This window comes from Carlito syrichta, unplaced genomic scaffold, assembly GCF_000164805.1.
Source record: "Carlito syrichta isolate Samal-C Ts95f unplaced genomic scaffold, Tarsius_syrichta-2.0.1 Scaffold301761, whole genome shotgun sequence".
NCBI lineage: Eukaryota > Metazoa > Chordata > Mammalia > Primates > Tarsiidae > Carlito > Carlito syrichta.
The window spans coordinates 125,779-144,857 of NW_007245857.1; the positions used below are offsets into that span (position 1 = coordinate 125,779).

The 19,079-nt window shown below is 37.1% G+C and overlaps 1 protein-coding gene across 1 annotated transcript in view; it reads right to left on the minus strand.

The window, feature by feature from the left end:
- The window catches only part of ATXN10 (ataxin 10), a 133,468-nt gene that overhangs the window by 102,037 nt on the left and 12,352 nt on the right, over nucleotides 1–19,079 (minus strand). Inside the window, exons 3-4 of the mRNA XM_021710964.1 lie at nucleotides 10,087–10,183; nucleotides 7,387–7,467 (exon numbers count right to left, since the gene is read on the minus strand). Of these exons, the coding sequence (XP_021566639.1) occupies nucleotides 7,387–7,467; nucleotides 10,087–10,183 (178 nt within the window). The remainder of the gene's footprint in view (nucleotides 1–7,386; nucleotides 7,468–10,086; nucleotides 10,184–19,079) is intronic.

The following is a 19,079-nucleotide window of genomic DNA, read 5'->3' on the forward strand; positions in this document are numbered from 1 at the left end:
TGGAAGGCTGAGACGGAAGGATCGCCAGAGCCCAGCAGGTCGAGGCTGCGGTGACTGGGAATGTGCCACTGCACTCCAGTCTGGGTGACAGAGTAAGACTCCAACGTATAATAGGAAGCTGTATATATAAATCTGGAGCACCAGAAAGAGATCAAAACCAGAGACACACATTTGGAAATGATCAATTTACAAAAATATTTTAAGCTGTGGTTTTAGATGGGGTCACCCAGGTGACAAACAAGAATAAAGAGTTGTCTGAGGACTAGCCAGGGCCATGCCAACACTGAGCAGATGTGAAGAACAGGAGCCAGCAAAGAAGGCGGAAGATAGGCCAGAGAATAAAATCAGCACAGAGGGAAAATGGGACAAAGATAAGCTGGATACTGATGGCATCTTTCAACCCCTGGATCCACTGTGCCTAAATCCATGACCTCAGGACTTTTTAGTTGTTTAAGCCCCAAATTCCCTTTTGTGCATAAGACTTTTTTTGTGTGCACCAGACTTCAGTTACTTACATTCAGAAAAATCGTAACTAACATAATGCTTATCACACACCCAGTATTATTTCATTAAGGACCCAATAACAAACAACACTAAATCCTGCCATGAAGGAGATCAGAGTCTAACAGACAATTAAATATGCTAAGTGCTATGAAAGTGGAATGAATGGCTGTTGTAAGTGAACAGAAAAGGGACAACAGATTCAGACTGCAAGGAAAAAGACAATTATGTTTTTCTTCTTAATATCTCTATACTTGAACTGATAATAAAATGCATATGCTTTATAAAGTAAGAAACAGCCCTAGAGCAAAAAAGCTATTAGTCTTAGGAATGAAATCGTTATGTACAACAAATCCACTAGAAAAATAATGCTTTACTCCCTGTTGTAACTTCATTTTTGTAGTGACATTAGGTACAAGTTCAACTATTGATAAAAGTTTATGCCAAAACAGACCAAAACTAAAAACAGTTCATGTCTCATCTCTGAAATGCAGACCTCCTCCCTGAAAATCATTAATTTTTATAATATATGACATGGTTTAAAAAAAAAAAGGATAGGTCTTCAAGTTCAATTCTGTCCCTGCTATTTACTAGTAATATGACTTTGGTCAAGCTGGTTTACCCTGCTTTACTCTTATACGTACATGGCAGCAAAATATAATTCACAGGATGGCAGCAATGTGAAAAGGAGATTACATAAACAAAGCACCCACCACATCCCAGGATCAACACAATGTGGCCTATCTTTACCTCTATTGTATCCAGTAATTCTGCACTGACTGACCTAACCTACCAACACACATTTACTGGGCTTTCAGATTTAGATTAACTCAAAATAGAAGCCCTGGATTCATCTAGGGTTATCTAAGAGCCCAAAAACATCTTTCACACCTAAAACAAAAGAAACAAACATTTTTAGAAAGACATGATCCCAATAATCAAAACTAGGTGGTGCCAAAGACTTTCTTGCCTACACTTTCCTGTGTCTCTAATATACCCAAACAAAAACACCCAAAGTTATTGGAATCTTACATTTGACCTTTTCCAAGAAAAAAGCAGGGGAAGAAAAGATAATAAAACCATGAATTCTAAGACCATTTAATTTTGTACTCTTCGTCAGCTATCTCATAATGTAGGAAAGAGAAAGGGCAGAAAGAAGGTTTTCTCCCAATTTTCAAGGATTAGTTTTCTTTTTTATTGAGTCAGGGAGGAACGGGGATCTCACTCTATTGCCCAGACTGGAGTGCAGTGGCACAATCATAACTCACCACAACCGTGACCTACTGGGTTCAGACAATTCTTCCACCTCAGCCTCCTGAGTAGCTGGGACTACAGGTGCATGCCACCCAACTAATTTTCTTTATTTTTATTTTTTTATAGAAATGTGGTCTTGCTATGTTGCCTAGGCTGGTCTCAACTCTTGGGCTCAAGTAATCCTCCTGCCTTGGCTTCCCAAAGTACTGGGATTACAGGTGTGAGCCACTACTCCCAGCTGAGTTCATATTTAACAGGAAAAAAAAACCAATTTTGTTGGAAGCCTCTACATATTTTGTGATCCCATTGTTTACCAAACACAGAGAGCCTCTCACACAAATCAAAGTATTCCACACCTTGACTGCAGAAGTTTTCAGTTAACACTATGCCCAACCTTTTTTCCTGACTTAATTTGATCTAGTGACCTTTATTAACCTTAACTTGAGCTATTCTGAAGTAGATTTTATATTTTGCCTTTATATTCTTTTGCCCTGATTTTCAAGTTGCTAAAAAAATTGCAGGCTAAAATACAGAAGCAAGGTACTTAACAAATAAAACAGAATTCAGATACAAAAATGTCTCAAAGTAAACTGACGCTAATGATTCATCATGTTATATTTGCATACACTGAAGGAAACTTTCTAAGTCAAATACATGATAATACTTTTATGTACCAACTTCTGTTTGTTTACAAATGGTAATTCAAATACAAATGACTGCTCAGAAAAGTAATTTTAAAATTAGATATAATTTTAATGGAATGATAAAAGTTCATACTGAAAGAGGCCAAAACCAAAAAGCTCATACCTCACCTGTGAATGCAAGTAGTATTACTGGTGGCTCAAGGCTCACCACCCAGAGAAAAATCTGTGCCTCTAACACATGATGATCATATATAAAAATAGATTTTAAGGAAAACAGATTATTAAAACATAAACAACAAAATTCTTGATGACTTTTAAGTTAAAAAGGGTTAATTCATCAAGAAGACAATTATAAACATATATGTACTAAATGACAGAACCTAAAAACAGGTAGCAAAAACTGACAAAATTGAAGGGAGAAGTGGGCAGTAACTCACTTTCAATAATTGAAAGAACTAGACAGAAGACCAACAAAGAAATAAAAGATTTGAACAACACAATAAACCAACTAGATCTAACAAATATCTACAGAACACTCCACCAAAAACAGCAAAATACACATTCTTCTCAACTGTACATGCAACATTCTCCATGATAGACTATATATAAGACCATAAAACAAGTCTCTTTTTTTTTTTTTTTGAGTCAGGGTCTCACTATCACTCAGGCTGGAGTGCAGTGGTACAATCACGGCTGACCACAGCCTTGACCTTCTAGGCTCAGAGGACCCTTCTACCTGAGTTTCCTGAGTAGCTAGGACTACAGGTCAGCGGCACCATGTCTGGCTCATTTTTTTTATTTTCTTGTAGAGACAAGGCCTTGTTATGTTGCCTAGGATGGTCTAGAACTCCTGGGCTCTAGCAGTCCTCCCACCTCAGCTTTCCAAAGTGCTGAGACTACAAGCATGAGTTACTGCTCCTGGCTGAAGTCTCAATACTTTTTTTTTTTTTTTGAGTTGGAGTCTCACTTTGTCGCCCAGGCTGGAGTGCAGTGGCACGCTCCCAGCCACCGAAGCCTCCACCTGCTGGGCTCTGGTGATCCTTCCGCCTCAGCCTTCCAAGTAGCTGGAACTACAGGTGCACGCTACCACGCCCTGCTAATTTTTGATTTATTGTAGAGATAAGTTCTCACCAAGTTGCCTGGGCGGGTCTCGAACCCGAGGACTCAGGCAATCCAATCACCTTGGCCTCCCAAAGCGCTGGGATTACAGGCTGAACCAACAAGCCCAGCTCAATACTTTTAAGAAGGATTAAATCCCATAAAGTGTGTTGTCTGGTCACAGTGGAATGAAATTAGAAATCCGTAATAAAAGGAAATTTAGAAAATTCACAAATGTGTGAAAGTTAAACAACAAATTTCTAAATAACCAATAGGTCCAAGAAGAAATCATAAGAAAAATTAGAATATAATTAGAGATAAATGAAAATAAAACCACAACATGCCAACATTTGTGAGATATTAAACTATGGGATGCTAAAGCAGTTCTTCCCAGGAAATTTATAGGTGTAAATGCCTACATAAGAAAGAAGGAACATCTCATGTCAATAATTTAAACATTCCATGCTAAGAAACTAGAAAAACAAAAACCAACTAAACCCAAAGCAAGCAGAAGAAAGAATGTAACACAGATTACGGCAGAAATAAATGAAATAGAAAACACAAAAATAATAGAGAAAATGAACAAAACCAAAAGTTGGTTCTCTAAAAAGACCAAAAACCTTGACAAACCCTTATCAATAGTGATCAGATAAAATAGTGACCAATAAAAAATAGAAAACTACTAACATCAGGAATGAAGAGGGGACATTCTTACCAATCTTCCATAAATAAAAAAAACTCTAAGGGAATACGACAAACAATTTCTGCCAACGAATTAGGTAGCCTAGACCAAATGGACAAATTCCTAGATAGATACAGTTAGCAAAACTGGCCAAAGAAGAATACAATATGAATAGACAAATAAGTCGAAACAGAATTAGTAACCAAAAAATTTCCTGCAATGAAAAGGTCAAGACCCAGTGGTTTCACTGGTGGATTCTACTAAATATTTGAAGATTAACACCAATCCCTTACAAGCTTACAAAACAAAACAAAACGAAAACAAAAATAAAGCCAACTCATTCTGTAAGACCAGTATTAATCTGATACCGACATCAGAGAAAGAAATCACAAAAAGACGAAAGCCTCAGACCAATATATGTTATCAATACAGATGCTAAAATCGCCAATAAAATATGAACAAACCAAATCCAGCAACATATAAAAAGGATTATATATGAACAAATGGGATTTATCTCTGAAATGTAAAATATAAAATATTTAAAATAAAAAATATGATTTAAAATATTAAAAAATCAGACAAAATATTAATAGATGAAAAGAGAAAATGATATGATCATCTCAATAGAGAAAATGTATTTGATAAAATATAACAATCTTTCATAATAAAAACACTGAACAAGCAGAAGAAAATAAGTACAAGGAAAGACACAGAAGGAAAGTTTCTTGCCCTGAGGAAGGGCCTCTATAAAATCCCACACATAACATCATAATCAATGGAAAGCTTTCTCCCTGAGACTACAAATAAGACATAAATATCTGTTCATACCACTTCTACTCAACATTGTATTGGAGTATTCAGTAAGAACAATTAGGTAAGGAAAAGAAATAAAAAGTAACCCAATTGGAAAGAAAAAAGTAAAACTTTATCTTAGATAATTTGCCGATGACATGGCCCTGTATAGAAAAAATCCTGAAGAATCAAAAAAAAAAATCTATTAAAAGCATAAATGAGGCTGAACACAGTGGCTCATGCCTATAATCCCAGCACTTTGGGAGGCCAAGGTGGGAGAATTGCTTGAGCCCAGGAGTTTTGAGACCAGCCTGGGCAACATAGTAAGACCTTGTCTCTACAGAAAATTAAAATACATACATACATAAAAGTATAAGCAAGTTCAGCAAGAGAAATTATAGGATACAAGATTAGTATACAAAAATCAATAGTATTCCTATATACTAGCAATGAACAATCTGAAAATGAAATTTAAAAAACAATTCCATTTACAATAGCATAAAAAAGAATACAATACTTAGGATAAATTTTACCAAAGATGTGAAAAATATGTACACTAAAAACTACAAAATATAACTGAACAAAAGTAAAAAGGTCTAAATAAATGAAAAAATATTCCTTATTCATGGATTGAAAAATTCAATCCAGTTAAGATGGCAATATTTCCCAAACTGATTTACAGATTCATGTAATCCTTAACAAAATGACAGCTGTTTATTTTGCTGTCGTTGTTTTTTAACAAATTGAAAAGTTAATGCTAAAATGAACACGGAAACACAAGGGACCCAGAACAGCCAAAAAAATCTTGAAAAAGAACAAAGTTGGAAGACTCACACATCCTGATTTCAAAACTCACTATAAAGTTTCAGTAATCAAAACAGAGTGATACTAGCGTAAGAGAGAAAAAAGACTGGAAAAAAAAACTGAAAAGAGAGAGCCTCAGAAACCTGTGAAATGACAATAAAAGAACAACTTTTGTATCTCCAGAGTATAAGGGAACTGGTCCACCATAGCTCCCTGGTGACTTGCACATTTCCACATACGCTATGCAGGCCACAGCTCAAACAGCAGATAATCTGAGCCTTGGTTGAATACCTTGTGATCTTCATGGAACATGAGAAGACAGGATGCCTGAGGCTTTTGGGACTAGCTCCTTCATGTTTTTCTATGCTGTTCTATCTCCTCCAGGAGGCTGTCATGAGACAGGTTCCGATGAGGTACTGTTCTGATGAGGTATGGAACTTCCTCTCTCAGAAAATAAAATCTCTTTAAGCAGTCAAGAAGTAGCTGCTCAGCATGAGGTACCTCACCAGTCACATTCTAATTAGCCAACTCTTTGTGAACTGGCTCCTTAGGCTTCTTCTTTGATCATGTAAGTAACAAACTGCCTAAACCTAAAAGTGGTTGTTGTCTCTTATGTCTTACATGTTCCTTCAGTCAGGCCTCAGCCTCCATCTTGCCTTGGACAACGTGTGTGCCTGACATGGAGTTCCAGAAGGAGTGGAAAAAGAACACAGGTCTGAAAAAGTACTCAAACAAATAACCACTAAAAACTTCCAAATTGGAGCCAGGCTTAGTGGCTCAGCCTGTAATCCTGCGCCTTGGGAGGCTGAGGTGAGTGGACTGCCTGAACCCAAGGGTTCGAGACCCACCTGGGCAACTTGGCGAGACCTAATCTCTACAATAAATCAAAAAATCAGCCAGGCGTGGTAGCGCATGCCTGTAATTCCGGCTACTCGGAAGGCTGAGGCGGAAGGATCCCCGGAGCCCAGCAGGTCAAGGCCGCAGTGGCCGGGAGCGGCCACTGCACTCCAGTCTGGGTGACAGAGTGAGACTCCAACTCAAAAAAAAAAAAACAACTTCCAAATTTGGCAAAAGATAGAAATCTACAGAAGCAAGATGCTGAGGGAACCCCAACAAAGATAAACCCAAAGAAACTGTGCCATGATATCACAATTAACTTCTGAAAAGACAAAAATTTTAAAAGCAACCAGAGAAAAATAATGCATTATGTCTGTGGGGAAAACAACTGGAATGGAAGTGAATACCTCATCCACACAGATGCCCACAGACAGTTACTAAGCTCTGATTTAATCTACTGCAGCCACAGTGGTCTGATCTAGATACTCCAAAGGTGTATGGGCATTTCATGCTGTGTTTTTTCATATACTAAGAATGTCCTTCCCTCTTCTCACCACTCTAAGGAATTCTGCTTGTCCTTCAAGGCCTAACGCAAGCCTCACTTCACCGCTAAAGTTCTCCAGGTGCTCAAAACCTTTTCTAATTTTGTCAACACATGTTAAGTTTTAACTTATTGTTCACTTACCATAATTCAAAATTTTACTTAAAGCCTCTACAAGGAAAGCAAACTGTAAGGATATCCTTAAGCAATCAAATTTCTAACGCAATACTTACGGCCATTCTGATCCAGGCTGCTTTTGGTGAGCACCTATGACATCAATTGCAATATTGAGGTTTTCTTCCAGTTCTCTCATTCTTTCATGATTAAGGCATGTAAACAAAATCATTGAAGAGTAGGCAACGATTTTTTTGTCTGGATGATTTAAGCAAGACCTTCCAAATAAAGAAATGTGATTGTGAGCCCAATTTAGCAATACAATAAAATACTATTACAACACATCAATAACAGTAGTCCCCCCTTAGCAAATTCAGTACATACTGATGTTTTTAAGGATTTGATGAAGAACAATATCACTTTGAAATAAGCAAATTCACTGTTAAAAACAGCATATATAAAATTAGTAACAATAAAAAGTATCTAATACTAAAGTTGCAGCTGACTTAGGACTTGGGAGTGAAAAGCAAGTAACATTTGATTAGAGGAAAAAAATTAAATGATTACATTTATAAAGCACTAAAATGTTCATTCTTGTTAGAAAACTCAACAGGTAAAAAATAATATCTCACATCACTTTAATAGTTACTAGTGAAGAATGTCTACAGAGTTTAGAGTCAAAAGACTCAGTATAACTTCTAGCTCATAAACCTATGAGTTACTTTTTCCTGATCTCAGGAAGTCACTAATTTATTCACTGTCAATAATATCATGGCCTATGTACTATGACCATATTTTTTTTCATTTAAACGACATAATACTCTTCTGAGGGAAGTATTATCCACATACTTCAGATAAAGAATCTGGCTTGCCTCACTTGCCCAACAGCACAAAGCCAGTACCTGACAAAACTGGAATTCAAATCTGGTTATACCTATCTCACAAACTCATAAAGAATGAAGTCACATAACCTCTTTCAATATGTAAAAATGAAATACAATAGCGAGAACTTCTCTGACTATCTCAGAGGACTTTTGTGAAGTTCAAATGAGATAATGTAAAAAACACCATATAAACTATTAAGATTTCTCTGACTGCACTTAGGCCTCTCCGGTTTTTCTATTACATACTGGATTTACCCTAAATATATTAGTTCTTATACTACAATATACTTGCCTTTCCTTTATTTCCCCCACCAAAGCATGGAATCTTTAGGAATAATGAATATATTTCTAAGATACCACTGTATTTTAATCACCTAGCTCAAAATCTGGCATATATTTGGTATGCAAAATATCTGAAGGAATGAATTCTCAAAAATGAGTCATACCTATTTCTGTAGCTCTAATCTCATTCTTTTCTTCTACCTAAGCCCAATTATATATTAATCAATCATAGGGATGATATATATATATATATATATATATATGTATATATACCTTCAACTTTAATTATTTACAGGAATTTGAGAGATAAACTCAGTGAGCTAGAACTGAATTATTGAGTTCATCTGACCTTAACACCATACTTCACAGATGAGCCCAGAAAACCTGCACAACCAAGGAAGACAACACAGAATTTAGGCAGCATGGTATTTACAACGAGCTTAGGCTTTGGATGTAAACAGCAGCATTGGGTTTACAGCTACATCATTTACCTGCGACAAGCTTCAGATCTCTGATCTGTATAAATGGGGGTAGTACCACTTATCCTGCAGGGCTACTGTAAGAACAGGAATAATATACAGAAAACGCCCAGCTTAGGGTATTTACACAATAGCTGCTGCCCTGCTGCTCATACTGTTGCAACCACTAGAGTCACCCCAATCACTGACACCAAAGCCTGGGTTAGAAGTCAGGTCATGCACTCCAAGACAGTGCCTTTTCTACAAACTATCTTGCCTCTATTACCTGTTCACCTTTTACCTCAATGGTCAATTTATTATGAACTGACAGAGCTGGTCTTTAAGAAGGATTAGATCACCATGAAAAGCACCAGGATCCAATCTACATAATAGACTGGTTATCCAGATCTTACACTGATAAACAAACTGACTATACACTTTTTACACTGATTAAGTAATAAGTTATCCACTTCTTATATTAATAAACAGATTAGTTATCCACAGCTTACAATTCTCCAAATCTACCAAAACACATAGCATTGTGCTGAGCATATAAGACGTATTCAATAAATAAATAAAAATTCATCGCCCATACTTTGATGTTTTTTTCTTACAAATTTCTGTTAAAAATATTATTTACTTTAACTATGACTTTTATTTTCTTATGCCTGTAGGTGCAAGACCAGCCCAGGCAACTTGGTGAGACCTCGTCTCTACAATAAATAAAAAATTAGCCAGGCATAATAGTGCATGCCTGTAGTTTCAGCTGCTCGGAAGGCTGAGGTGGAAGGATCGCTGGAGCCCACCAGGTAGATGCTGGGGTGGCCGTTTAAGTGTGCCCCACTGCACTCAAGGCTGGGTGACAGAGTGAGACTGCAACTCGAAAAAATATATATGTATACTGACAAATAAGGGTACAAACTTTAAGTGTACATACAGCTCAATGAATGTTTAGAAATGTACCCATCTATGTAACCACCACCCAGATTAAGATATAGACAAAGATACTTCCAGGACCCAGAAGTTTCCCTTGTCCCTGCTCCCAGTCAGTACCTACCCATCACCACCCACCAAGAACTTTATTACTTGAACTCTATTACCATAGGTCAGTTTTTCCTGTTTGTGAACTTTATATAAATGGAATGATATAACAGATCTTCTCAGAAGTTAAAAAAATTCTCACTAATATACTCACAAAAAGAGTTCTGGGAAAGCATACATCCAAACAATAAACTGGGAATCTTCATTCCGTGAGGCAATATTGCCTAAAAACTGCAGGCCACAGCGAAAAGCTGAAAATATATAAAAGCAAAAAAAAAAAAAAACACAATGAATATGATTAAACACAATGAATATATATATATAAATCTTAACAAAAAATATCCCCCATGTTATTAAACAGACGTTTTCACTTGCTTCTTTAAAATATGATGTAAATACAATGTAACTTTGCAAATAACATTAATGTGCCTTACCAAAACAACATCCTCTATACAAAGTTAACTTATTAAAAAATATTGTAAATGTAAACACAGATATATCTGTAATTACATTAAATATCTATGGAATACACGCTTCAATTAAAAGACCATTACACTTAAACTGTATTTTTTAAATAGATATATCTAAAACTACATGCTATTGAAAAGAGATATATCTAAAACATAAGATTACAGAAATATTTAAAGTTAAAGAATGGTAAAAAGATATGTCAGGCAAATACCAGCCAAAAAAGCAAGACACAGACCACTTGCAATCCAATAAAATAAACTCTAACATAAAAAGCATTAGAAATTTGTTTTATAAGTTATTACAGAATGATTTTAATTCACCAAAAAGATATGACAATTAAATGAAATGTACCTAATAACATGGCCTTAAAATATACAGAAGAAAATAATAAAAATATAGAGGAACGAGAGCAATCAACAATTAAATTGGCAATTAAAATATATCTTTCTCAAAGAAAAATAAAGTATACCTTCCTCAGCAACTTAAAGAACAAGCAGACAAAAATATCCACATATTTAAACATTTGAATAAAAGTGAATAAACTAGTTGACATATTTAAAATAGTCACCAAATAAAGCTACAGAATATTGGCCAAAATTCAGAACATTGACAACACCAAATGCTGACAAGGATATGGAACAACAGGAAATCTCATTCATCGCTGGTGGAAATGCAAAATGGTACAGCCACTTTGAAAGAAAGTTTGGCAGTTTCTTACAAAGCTAAACGTATTTTACCATAAAATCTTGCAATTGTGCTCTTTAGTATTTACCCAAAGGGGCTGAAAACTTACGCCCACACAAAAACCTACACACACAACTTTACAGCAGTTCTACTTGTAATTGCCAAAATTTGGAAGCAATCAAGATGTCCTTCAATAGGTGAACGAATACATAAATAGTAAAATCAGACAATGTTATATTATGAAGGAAACTTAAATACACATTATTAAATGTAAGAAGCCAATCTGAAAAGGCTACATACTGTATGATTCCAACTATATGACATTCTGGAAAAAAACAAAACTATGGAAATAGTAAAAAGGTCAGTGAATGCCAGGGGACAAGGGGGAGGAAAGGATGAATAGGCAGAGCACAGCAGAATTTGGGGGCAAACTATTCTGTTGGATACTATAGTGGTGGATACATAGCACAATACATTTCCCCAAGCCCACAGAATATATGACACCAAGAATGAACCCAAACGTAAACAATGAACTTTAGGTGATAACGTGTAAATGTAGGTTCATCAATTCTAACAAATGCATCATTCTGGTGAGGGATGTAAATAAGAGGGGAGGGGTTATGCATGTGTTAGGGCATGGGGTATATGTAAAATCTCTGTATCTTTCTCTCAATTCTGTTGTGATCCTAAAATTGCTTTAAAATATAAGCCTGTTACAAAACAAAGTATGTTATTTTACTGTTAAAAAAAAAAAAAAGACCAGGTGTGGTGGCTCACACCTGTCATTCCAGCACTTTGGGAAGCAGAAGCAAGAAAACTGTCTGAGCCCAGGGGTTCGAGGCCAGCCTGGGAAACTTGGCGAGACCTCATATCTACAATAAATTTTAAAAATTATCCAGGAAAGGAGGCATGTGCCTGTGGTCCCAGCTACTTGGAAGGCCTAAGTTCAGCAGGTATAGACTGCAGTAGCTATAAGCATGCCACTGAACTCCAGAATGGGTGACAGAGTAAGACCCCCTAGTGTCCCTCCTACCCGAAAGACTTAAGTTCAATTCCCAATATAATGTAAACATGGGCAAGAAATTTAGATTTTTATAAGATCCAGTATCCTCCCTGGTATTATAGAGATGTTGTCTGGGGTTTCTGCAGGATTACTGCAAGGATGAAATGTGAACCTATTGACAGTGCTGAGCATGTAATAGAGAACACAATTAATGCTCATCTGACCACCCTCTTTACCAGCACGCAGGTTGATTTGATAAATGTTAGCTTAAAAAGTCAGATTTCCAAGTGCTAAATAAAAACATGTGTTTGCTCCTGTGCTTGGAGAACCTAAGAGAAACCCTGAGTACTTCACAGAATCTTACTTCTGAGACAGGTACTATTATTCTCATTTGAGGACACAGGAAACCAAGATACATGAAGGGTAAGTTACTTGACCAAAGTTCCACAATTATCAAGTACTACACGTGTGGGTTTATTCCTGTGGTTGTGCTTATCAAGAGCTCTAATTGGTCATTACATATGAATCTGATTAACGAAAGAGAAAAAAATCTTAAAAACCTGTGGAATAGCTCAGTCTGTCATCCCAGCACTTTGGGAGGCCAAGGCAAGTGGATTGCCTGAGCCCGCGGGTTCGAGACCTTATATCCACAATAAAAACATCAAAAATTAGCCAGGCTTGGTAGCACATGCCTGTAGTTCTGACTACTTGGAAGGCTGAGGTGGAAGGATGGCTGGAGCCCAGCAGGTTGACGCTGGGGTGGCCATGAGCATGCCACTGCACTTCAGCCTGGGACACACAGTAGACTCCAACTCAAAAAAAAAAAAAAAACAAACCTGTAGAATACACAGTCTTTTCAAGGACATATATAACATATCATAAAACAATATTTCACCACATAATGGAAGACAACTCTCAGAAAATGTTAAAGGGCTGATATACAGATAATGATCCCTTACCAGATGATAATTATGCTAGATATAAATCCCAAAAACAATTAGAAAATCCTTATATGTTTAGAACATAAGAGGTATACTTTTAAATAATCCATGGAGACAAAAAATAAATTCTAATGGAAATTTTAAAAATATTTTGAGTAGAATGTTAACAAAAACACTGCAAACCATAATTTTGAATACAAAGCTTTAAAAGTACATAGAGGAAAATGTATAGCTTTGAAATACAAGTTGTATGTTGGGAAAGAATGGTTAAAATAAATGTGCTAAGTACTCATCTCAGGAAATTACAAAAATGACAGCCAAAAGAATGAAGAAAGGAAATAAAGATTAAGGGCAAGAAATTATTAAAATGGAAAACAATCATAAAATAGAGACTATCAACTAATTCAAAATTTCATTCCTCAAAAAGCTCACTAGTGACCAATTTCTGGGAAGACTAATCAAAACAGAAAAAGTACAAATAAAAAACACATTAAATTTACAAAAATGAAAAAGAAAATACTGTTACAGAACTTGAGACATCAAAAAAGAAAAATCACAAGATGTTACAAATAACATTATTCCAAACTGAAAATTTAAATAAAATGAACAAAATTCTAGAATATAACAAAAAAAAAAAACTTGACTCCGAAAAAAAGTCTGTAAAATATTCAGGGAAAGTCTGAATTAATTATAATGTACATTAAGCGCATTTGATAAAATTCAATATCTATTCATAATTTTTTTTAAACAAAAAGCAAACTTCTTTATTGTACACAATACAGAATATAACACAGCTTTGGCAGGATGCACATGGCCCTGTGCAAACCTAAAAACTGAGATAATTCAAACCTAAAAACTGAGAAACAGAAGGGGGCTTCTCTAACCTAAAAATAGATATCAACAAAAAATCTATAGTGAATATTATATAATTAATGGCTAACTGTGGAGACAGCATGCTCCTTTTGAAAGGGAATGAGTCAGGTTGGGCTCAGTAGCTCCAGGAAGCCAAGACGAGTGGATTGCCTGAGCCCGCAAGTTGGAGACCAGTCCAGGCAACTTGGCGAGACCTCGTCTCTACAATAAACCAAAAATTAGCCGGGCGTGGTAGAACACACCGTGGACTCCAGCTACTTGGAAGGCTGAGGCAGAAGGATAGCCAGAGCCCAGCAGATTGATGCTGGAGTGGCTGTGAGTGTGCCATGGCACTCCAGCCTCGACAACAGAGTAAGACTGCAACTCAAAAAAAAAAGAAAATGAAAGGGAATGAGTCAAAAGTACCTGTTACCACCATTTCTAGGCAATACGGTACTGAAAAATCTCAGCCAGAAAGACAAACAAAAGGCCTAGGGGTTGGGGGGAAAAAAATCAAAATGTGACTGTTCCCCCACAGATTAAATAAGGTATGCAGAAAATATTTTTAATGCATATTCAGAGGAGAGTAAAACTATAAAACTTGACTGAGAGAAATTAAAGAGTAAATAAATAAGTGAAGAATTATACCATACTCACAGAGAAGACCCAACTTTTATAGAGACATTAAATGTAATGAGTCAATCACAATAGGGTTGTGTGGTTTTGTATGTGAAATTTCACATACCAGAGGATATGTTTATGTTTGTAATTTGATATGATGATTCTAAAATTTATGTGAAAATACACAGGGCCAAGAATATCTAAGACACTGTTGAAAAGTAACTAAGAGGACAATAAGCAATTATAGGTAAATAAAGTTTAGCCATGTGAACAGTTCCCCATTTTGTCAGAAATGTTACTTGGATACATCTGACTTTGATAAATTGCTGAGTTTGTATTACTATCATATAATTAAAATTCTAAAATGAAAGCTACAAGATCTTTATTTATGTGTGAATGTGTGCTTAGGTGTGAACGTGTGCTTAGGTATATTTATGCATATGCACATGTATTATGCTTTTTGTTTTGTCTACATGGTAAACTCTGGAATCAGTCAGAAATTTCTTGAGGATCTGGATTGGCTTATATAAATGAGCACTCATATAAAATATAGAGGTGTTTTTTTTTTTAAACTTGAGAAACCAGGATTTATTGAGAGGACAGAAAAGCTCCCACAGTGGGAGAGGACCTAAGGAGGTTATTAACCCAAATGCTTTTTAGTTCACATGACTGAGGTAAATCTTTAATAAATAAGATGATATAAAAATTACTAGTAAAATAAAAATGTCTTCAGAATTGTTAACATACATTTTTGCCTAGGTTTACAGGTCAGAACATTTTATATTGTCTCTGCTAGATGTTTTAAGGTGTCAGAATTTGACACAAAGTTTAGAAAACTATAAGCACAGCCTAAAATAGAACTTTGGTTATGTAATTTTTTAATAAATAAGACTAATTATTAAATTATTGTTGGTTTAATGAAAACAGTTATCTCTTCTAAGCTACTGGGAAAATACGCATTTATTTAACTTTAAGATTCTTCCTTAGGTGAACACCTGATATTCACAAGTTATAAAAATGGTTAACAGGGGTCAGGCGTGGTGGGTCATGCCTGTATTCCCAGAGCTTCAGGAGGACAAGGCTGAAGGATTGCTTGAGGCCAGGAGTTTGAGGTTACAGTGAGCTATGATCACACTATAGCACCAGCATGAGTAACAGAGTCAGACTCTGTCTCTAAAAGGAGAAGAAATGATTAACAGGGAAATAACTTGAAATGATAAGACAGTGTAGTACTGGGCAGAAATAGATAAACAAACTAATGGAAGAGAACAAGAAACAGACCTAAACCTATACTGCCATGTGATTAATGACAAGGTATGGCAGCAGATCACAAAGAAGTAGAAGGTGGTCTTTTCAAAACATTGCTCTAGGACAACTGAATATGGGAAAATTGAAATTGTACTCCTTCCCTCATATAACACAGAAAATTCAATTACATGTACTGACCTGAGCGTCAAAAAATAAAAATAGAAAGCTTTTCAGAAAACACTAGAGAATTTTTTTAGCAAGATACATAAAATAGTGCCCACCAAGAAAAATATTAATAAACTAGATTATATTAAAATTAGCAGCCGGGCTCAGTGGTTCAGCCTGTAATCCCACACCTTTGGGAGGCTGAGGTGAGTGGATTGCCTGAGCCCACGGGTTCGAGACCTGCCTGGGCAACTTGGTGAGACCTCATCTCTACAATAAATCAAAAAATCAGCCGGACGAGGTAGTGCGCGCCTGTAGTTCCAGCTACTTGGAAGGCTGAGGCGGAAGGATCGCTGGAGCCCAGCAGGTCGAGGCTGCAGTGGCCGGGAGTGGCCACTGCACTCCAGTCTAGGTGACAGAGTGAGACTCCAACTCAAAAAAAAATAAAACAAAATAAAATTAGCATTGTTTCTCAAAAGATACCATAGAAAGAAACTAGCCAAAGAATGGGAACGATATAACTGCCACAGGATTCACACAGAATATATTAAAAGAGCTATTATAAATCATTTAAAAAGACAAACCAATAGAAAAAAAAACTTTGAAAAAACTTTTATAAAACAAGAGCTAAAAGACAAAATATATATATGAGAAAAGGTACTCAACCAGTAAGAAAACTGCAAGAAAGTTCTACTACACACCCATCAGACTGGCAAAACTCAAAGTCAGAACACAGCAAAATGTTTGGTGAGGACACCATGCAACCGAAACAAAAGGTTCTCTAAGGTCCTTAATATACAAGAGATTGTATGTCTGCTACACAGGCTGCCCTTAAAATATTTTTGAGTGGGTACCACTCATTGCCGCTCAACTCCAAATAAATTCTCATTGCTTGCTCTGCAAAAATAACGACGGGTCCCTCAGAAACATTTCCGTTGTCAGCTGGCACATGAAGTCTTGCCAGCAGAGGCGCTGCAGGGGTGCTGGAGGCAGAGGTGTTCTCTTCATAGTCTGGGGCACTCTACGGTCAGGTTTCGGCAACATGCCATCTCTCCTTTGCTGGGCTTCTGAAGGAAACAGCTTCTCCAGTGCCTGAACACCAGCAATGCCCAGCAGCTAGGAACTTCCTCAAGAGATTTCACAGCAAGTTCTCTCTGTACCTCAAAGGGTAGATTTCCAGCAAGTTCCACCAATACCTCTCAGAGATTTCTCCAACATCCAGTGAGCCACACTATGCCCTCTCCAAGGACATGTGGATCTCATACCTAGGAAGGAGAAGAGCCTCTTCATCAGACACTCTATCTCAGCCCTAGGGTTGATGGCTGCTCATTACATCTGCAATTCCTATATTCTTTAGCATTCTATTTACTTCAAAGCCTTTGTTACAGTTAATGATTCTTTATATTAAGCCCTCCCTGTACAAAGTACAGGCATTCCATCTCCTGGTTATACCCCAAGGCAGAGTAAATAAATGGGAGGGAGGGAAGGGAAGGGAAGGGAAAGCAGAAGCCCCCATGGAAGCAAGAGAAAATAGCATCAAGCACAAGCCTAAGAAAATAATAGCTAAATTAGTCAGAATCAAGTCAGGCAAACAGAAACCAAACTAGTTATATTAACAAAGAAAATTTTATATAAGGAATTAGTTAAGTGAAAAAAGCAATGCAGAGGTATCAAAGAGATTTAGGCTACATGAAACAGCAACCATCCCTAGAACTGAAGAAACAAAGGGAAGAGGTTGAGATCATGAGAACCTAGAAGTCTGGAGGGCTCTGCAGAGCTAGAACCCAGGTCTGTGTGGAAAGGAGCTGCCCTGCTACTGCTGATACCTCCAAAGCAAGGAGGAAGGGTCTTAGAGAGCTCGGACTCAGAGGGACTACTGGCTGGCTGCTACCCATACCTCTGAGTGAGCTGGGAAGTGGAATGGACTGGTGCCACCCAAGATTTAATGCTATTATTAGGGAGCCACCAATATGGAGCAAGCCACCATTTATCTCCTCCCACCTCCCAGTTAGGTTATTGGCTGAACCTAACAGCACGCAGAGGAGAAATACATTTGTAGATTCTCAGCCCCAGCATCACAAGAGAGAGTACAGAAGGGTAAGCTTGGGATTAAAAGGTCATCCTGATAACCAGAAGATACCTAACATTTAGTGTTAAACAATCACTCATATGATGTGCACCGATCTAAGTGCTTCACATGGACTCTTACTTAACTTTCACTGAGGGAGAAATGGAGGCACATTATGATTAAATATGTTGCTCAAGGTCAAATAGTCAGTAAGGGACCCAGCCAAACATGAACAAGGCTGTGTGACTTAACCATTAAGGTACACTGAAAGAAGACAGACAACATTCAGCCAGTTAATCCTGGTATGGTGATGCTGACTATTAGAACACTTAAACTACTTCTGTATTTTGTGGTACACAAACACAGTCATGAATCCCTGAGGGCCCATCTGCCCCCAGCCCCATAACTAAAAGGCCAGTACCTGACAGCAACAGACCTTCATGGTCATGCTCCAGCACTACTCTGGCATCCACATTGCAGGGGCAGTGCCCACGTCCTATTGTTTGCTATTTTTTAAATGGCTCACATTAGGGCCAGGGCAGTGCTCCATGCAGAAGGAACAGCATGTCAAGAGATCCTGAGTGGAAAGAGAGTGAGACACAGCAAAGGAAATGAACACCGCCTGAGTACAGCATAAAGAATCCAGTAATAAGGTAATAATGAAAGTGACAACTAACACTTAAGTGTTTACTGCATGCCAGACACTGTGTTTTAACTGTACTAATTCATCTAAACCCTATGACACCATATGAAGAAGGTATTCATATTACTCCTATTTTACAATAAATAAACCAAAGCTCAGAAAGGTCAGATAACTTGCGCAGGGTCACAAAGTCTCTAAGTGGTAGAACAGGACTGACAAAAACAAGAGACAGTTCTTCCCCAGAGACAGGCTAATCATGGAAAGTAAAAAGCAACAGCAGAATTGAGTTGAAATATAAGCTTTTGCCCCAATTAATTAGGCATTCCCACCAGGAAGCAACCAGAAAGACATTTTCAGGGACAAGTGGTCTACTCAAGTCCATTACACTCTCTAGGTCTCCACTTTCTAGGAAGAAGGACTCGTCTGCTGTTCAAACGCCAGGGCCCTGTCT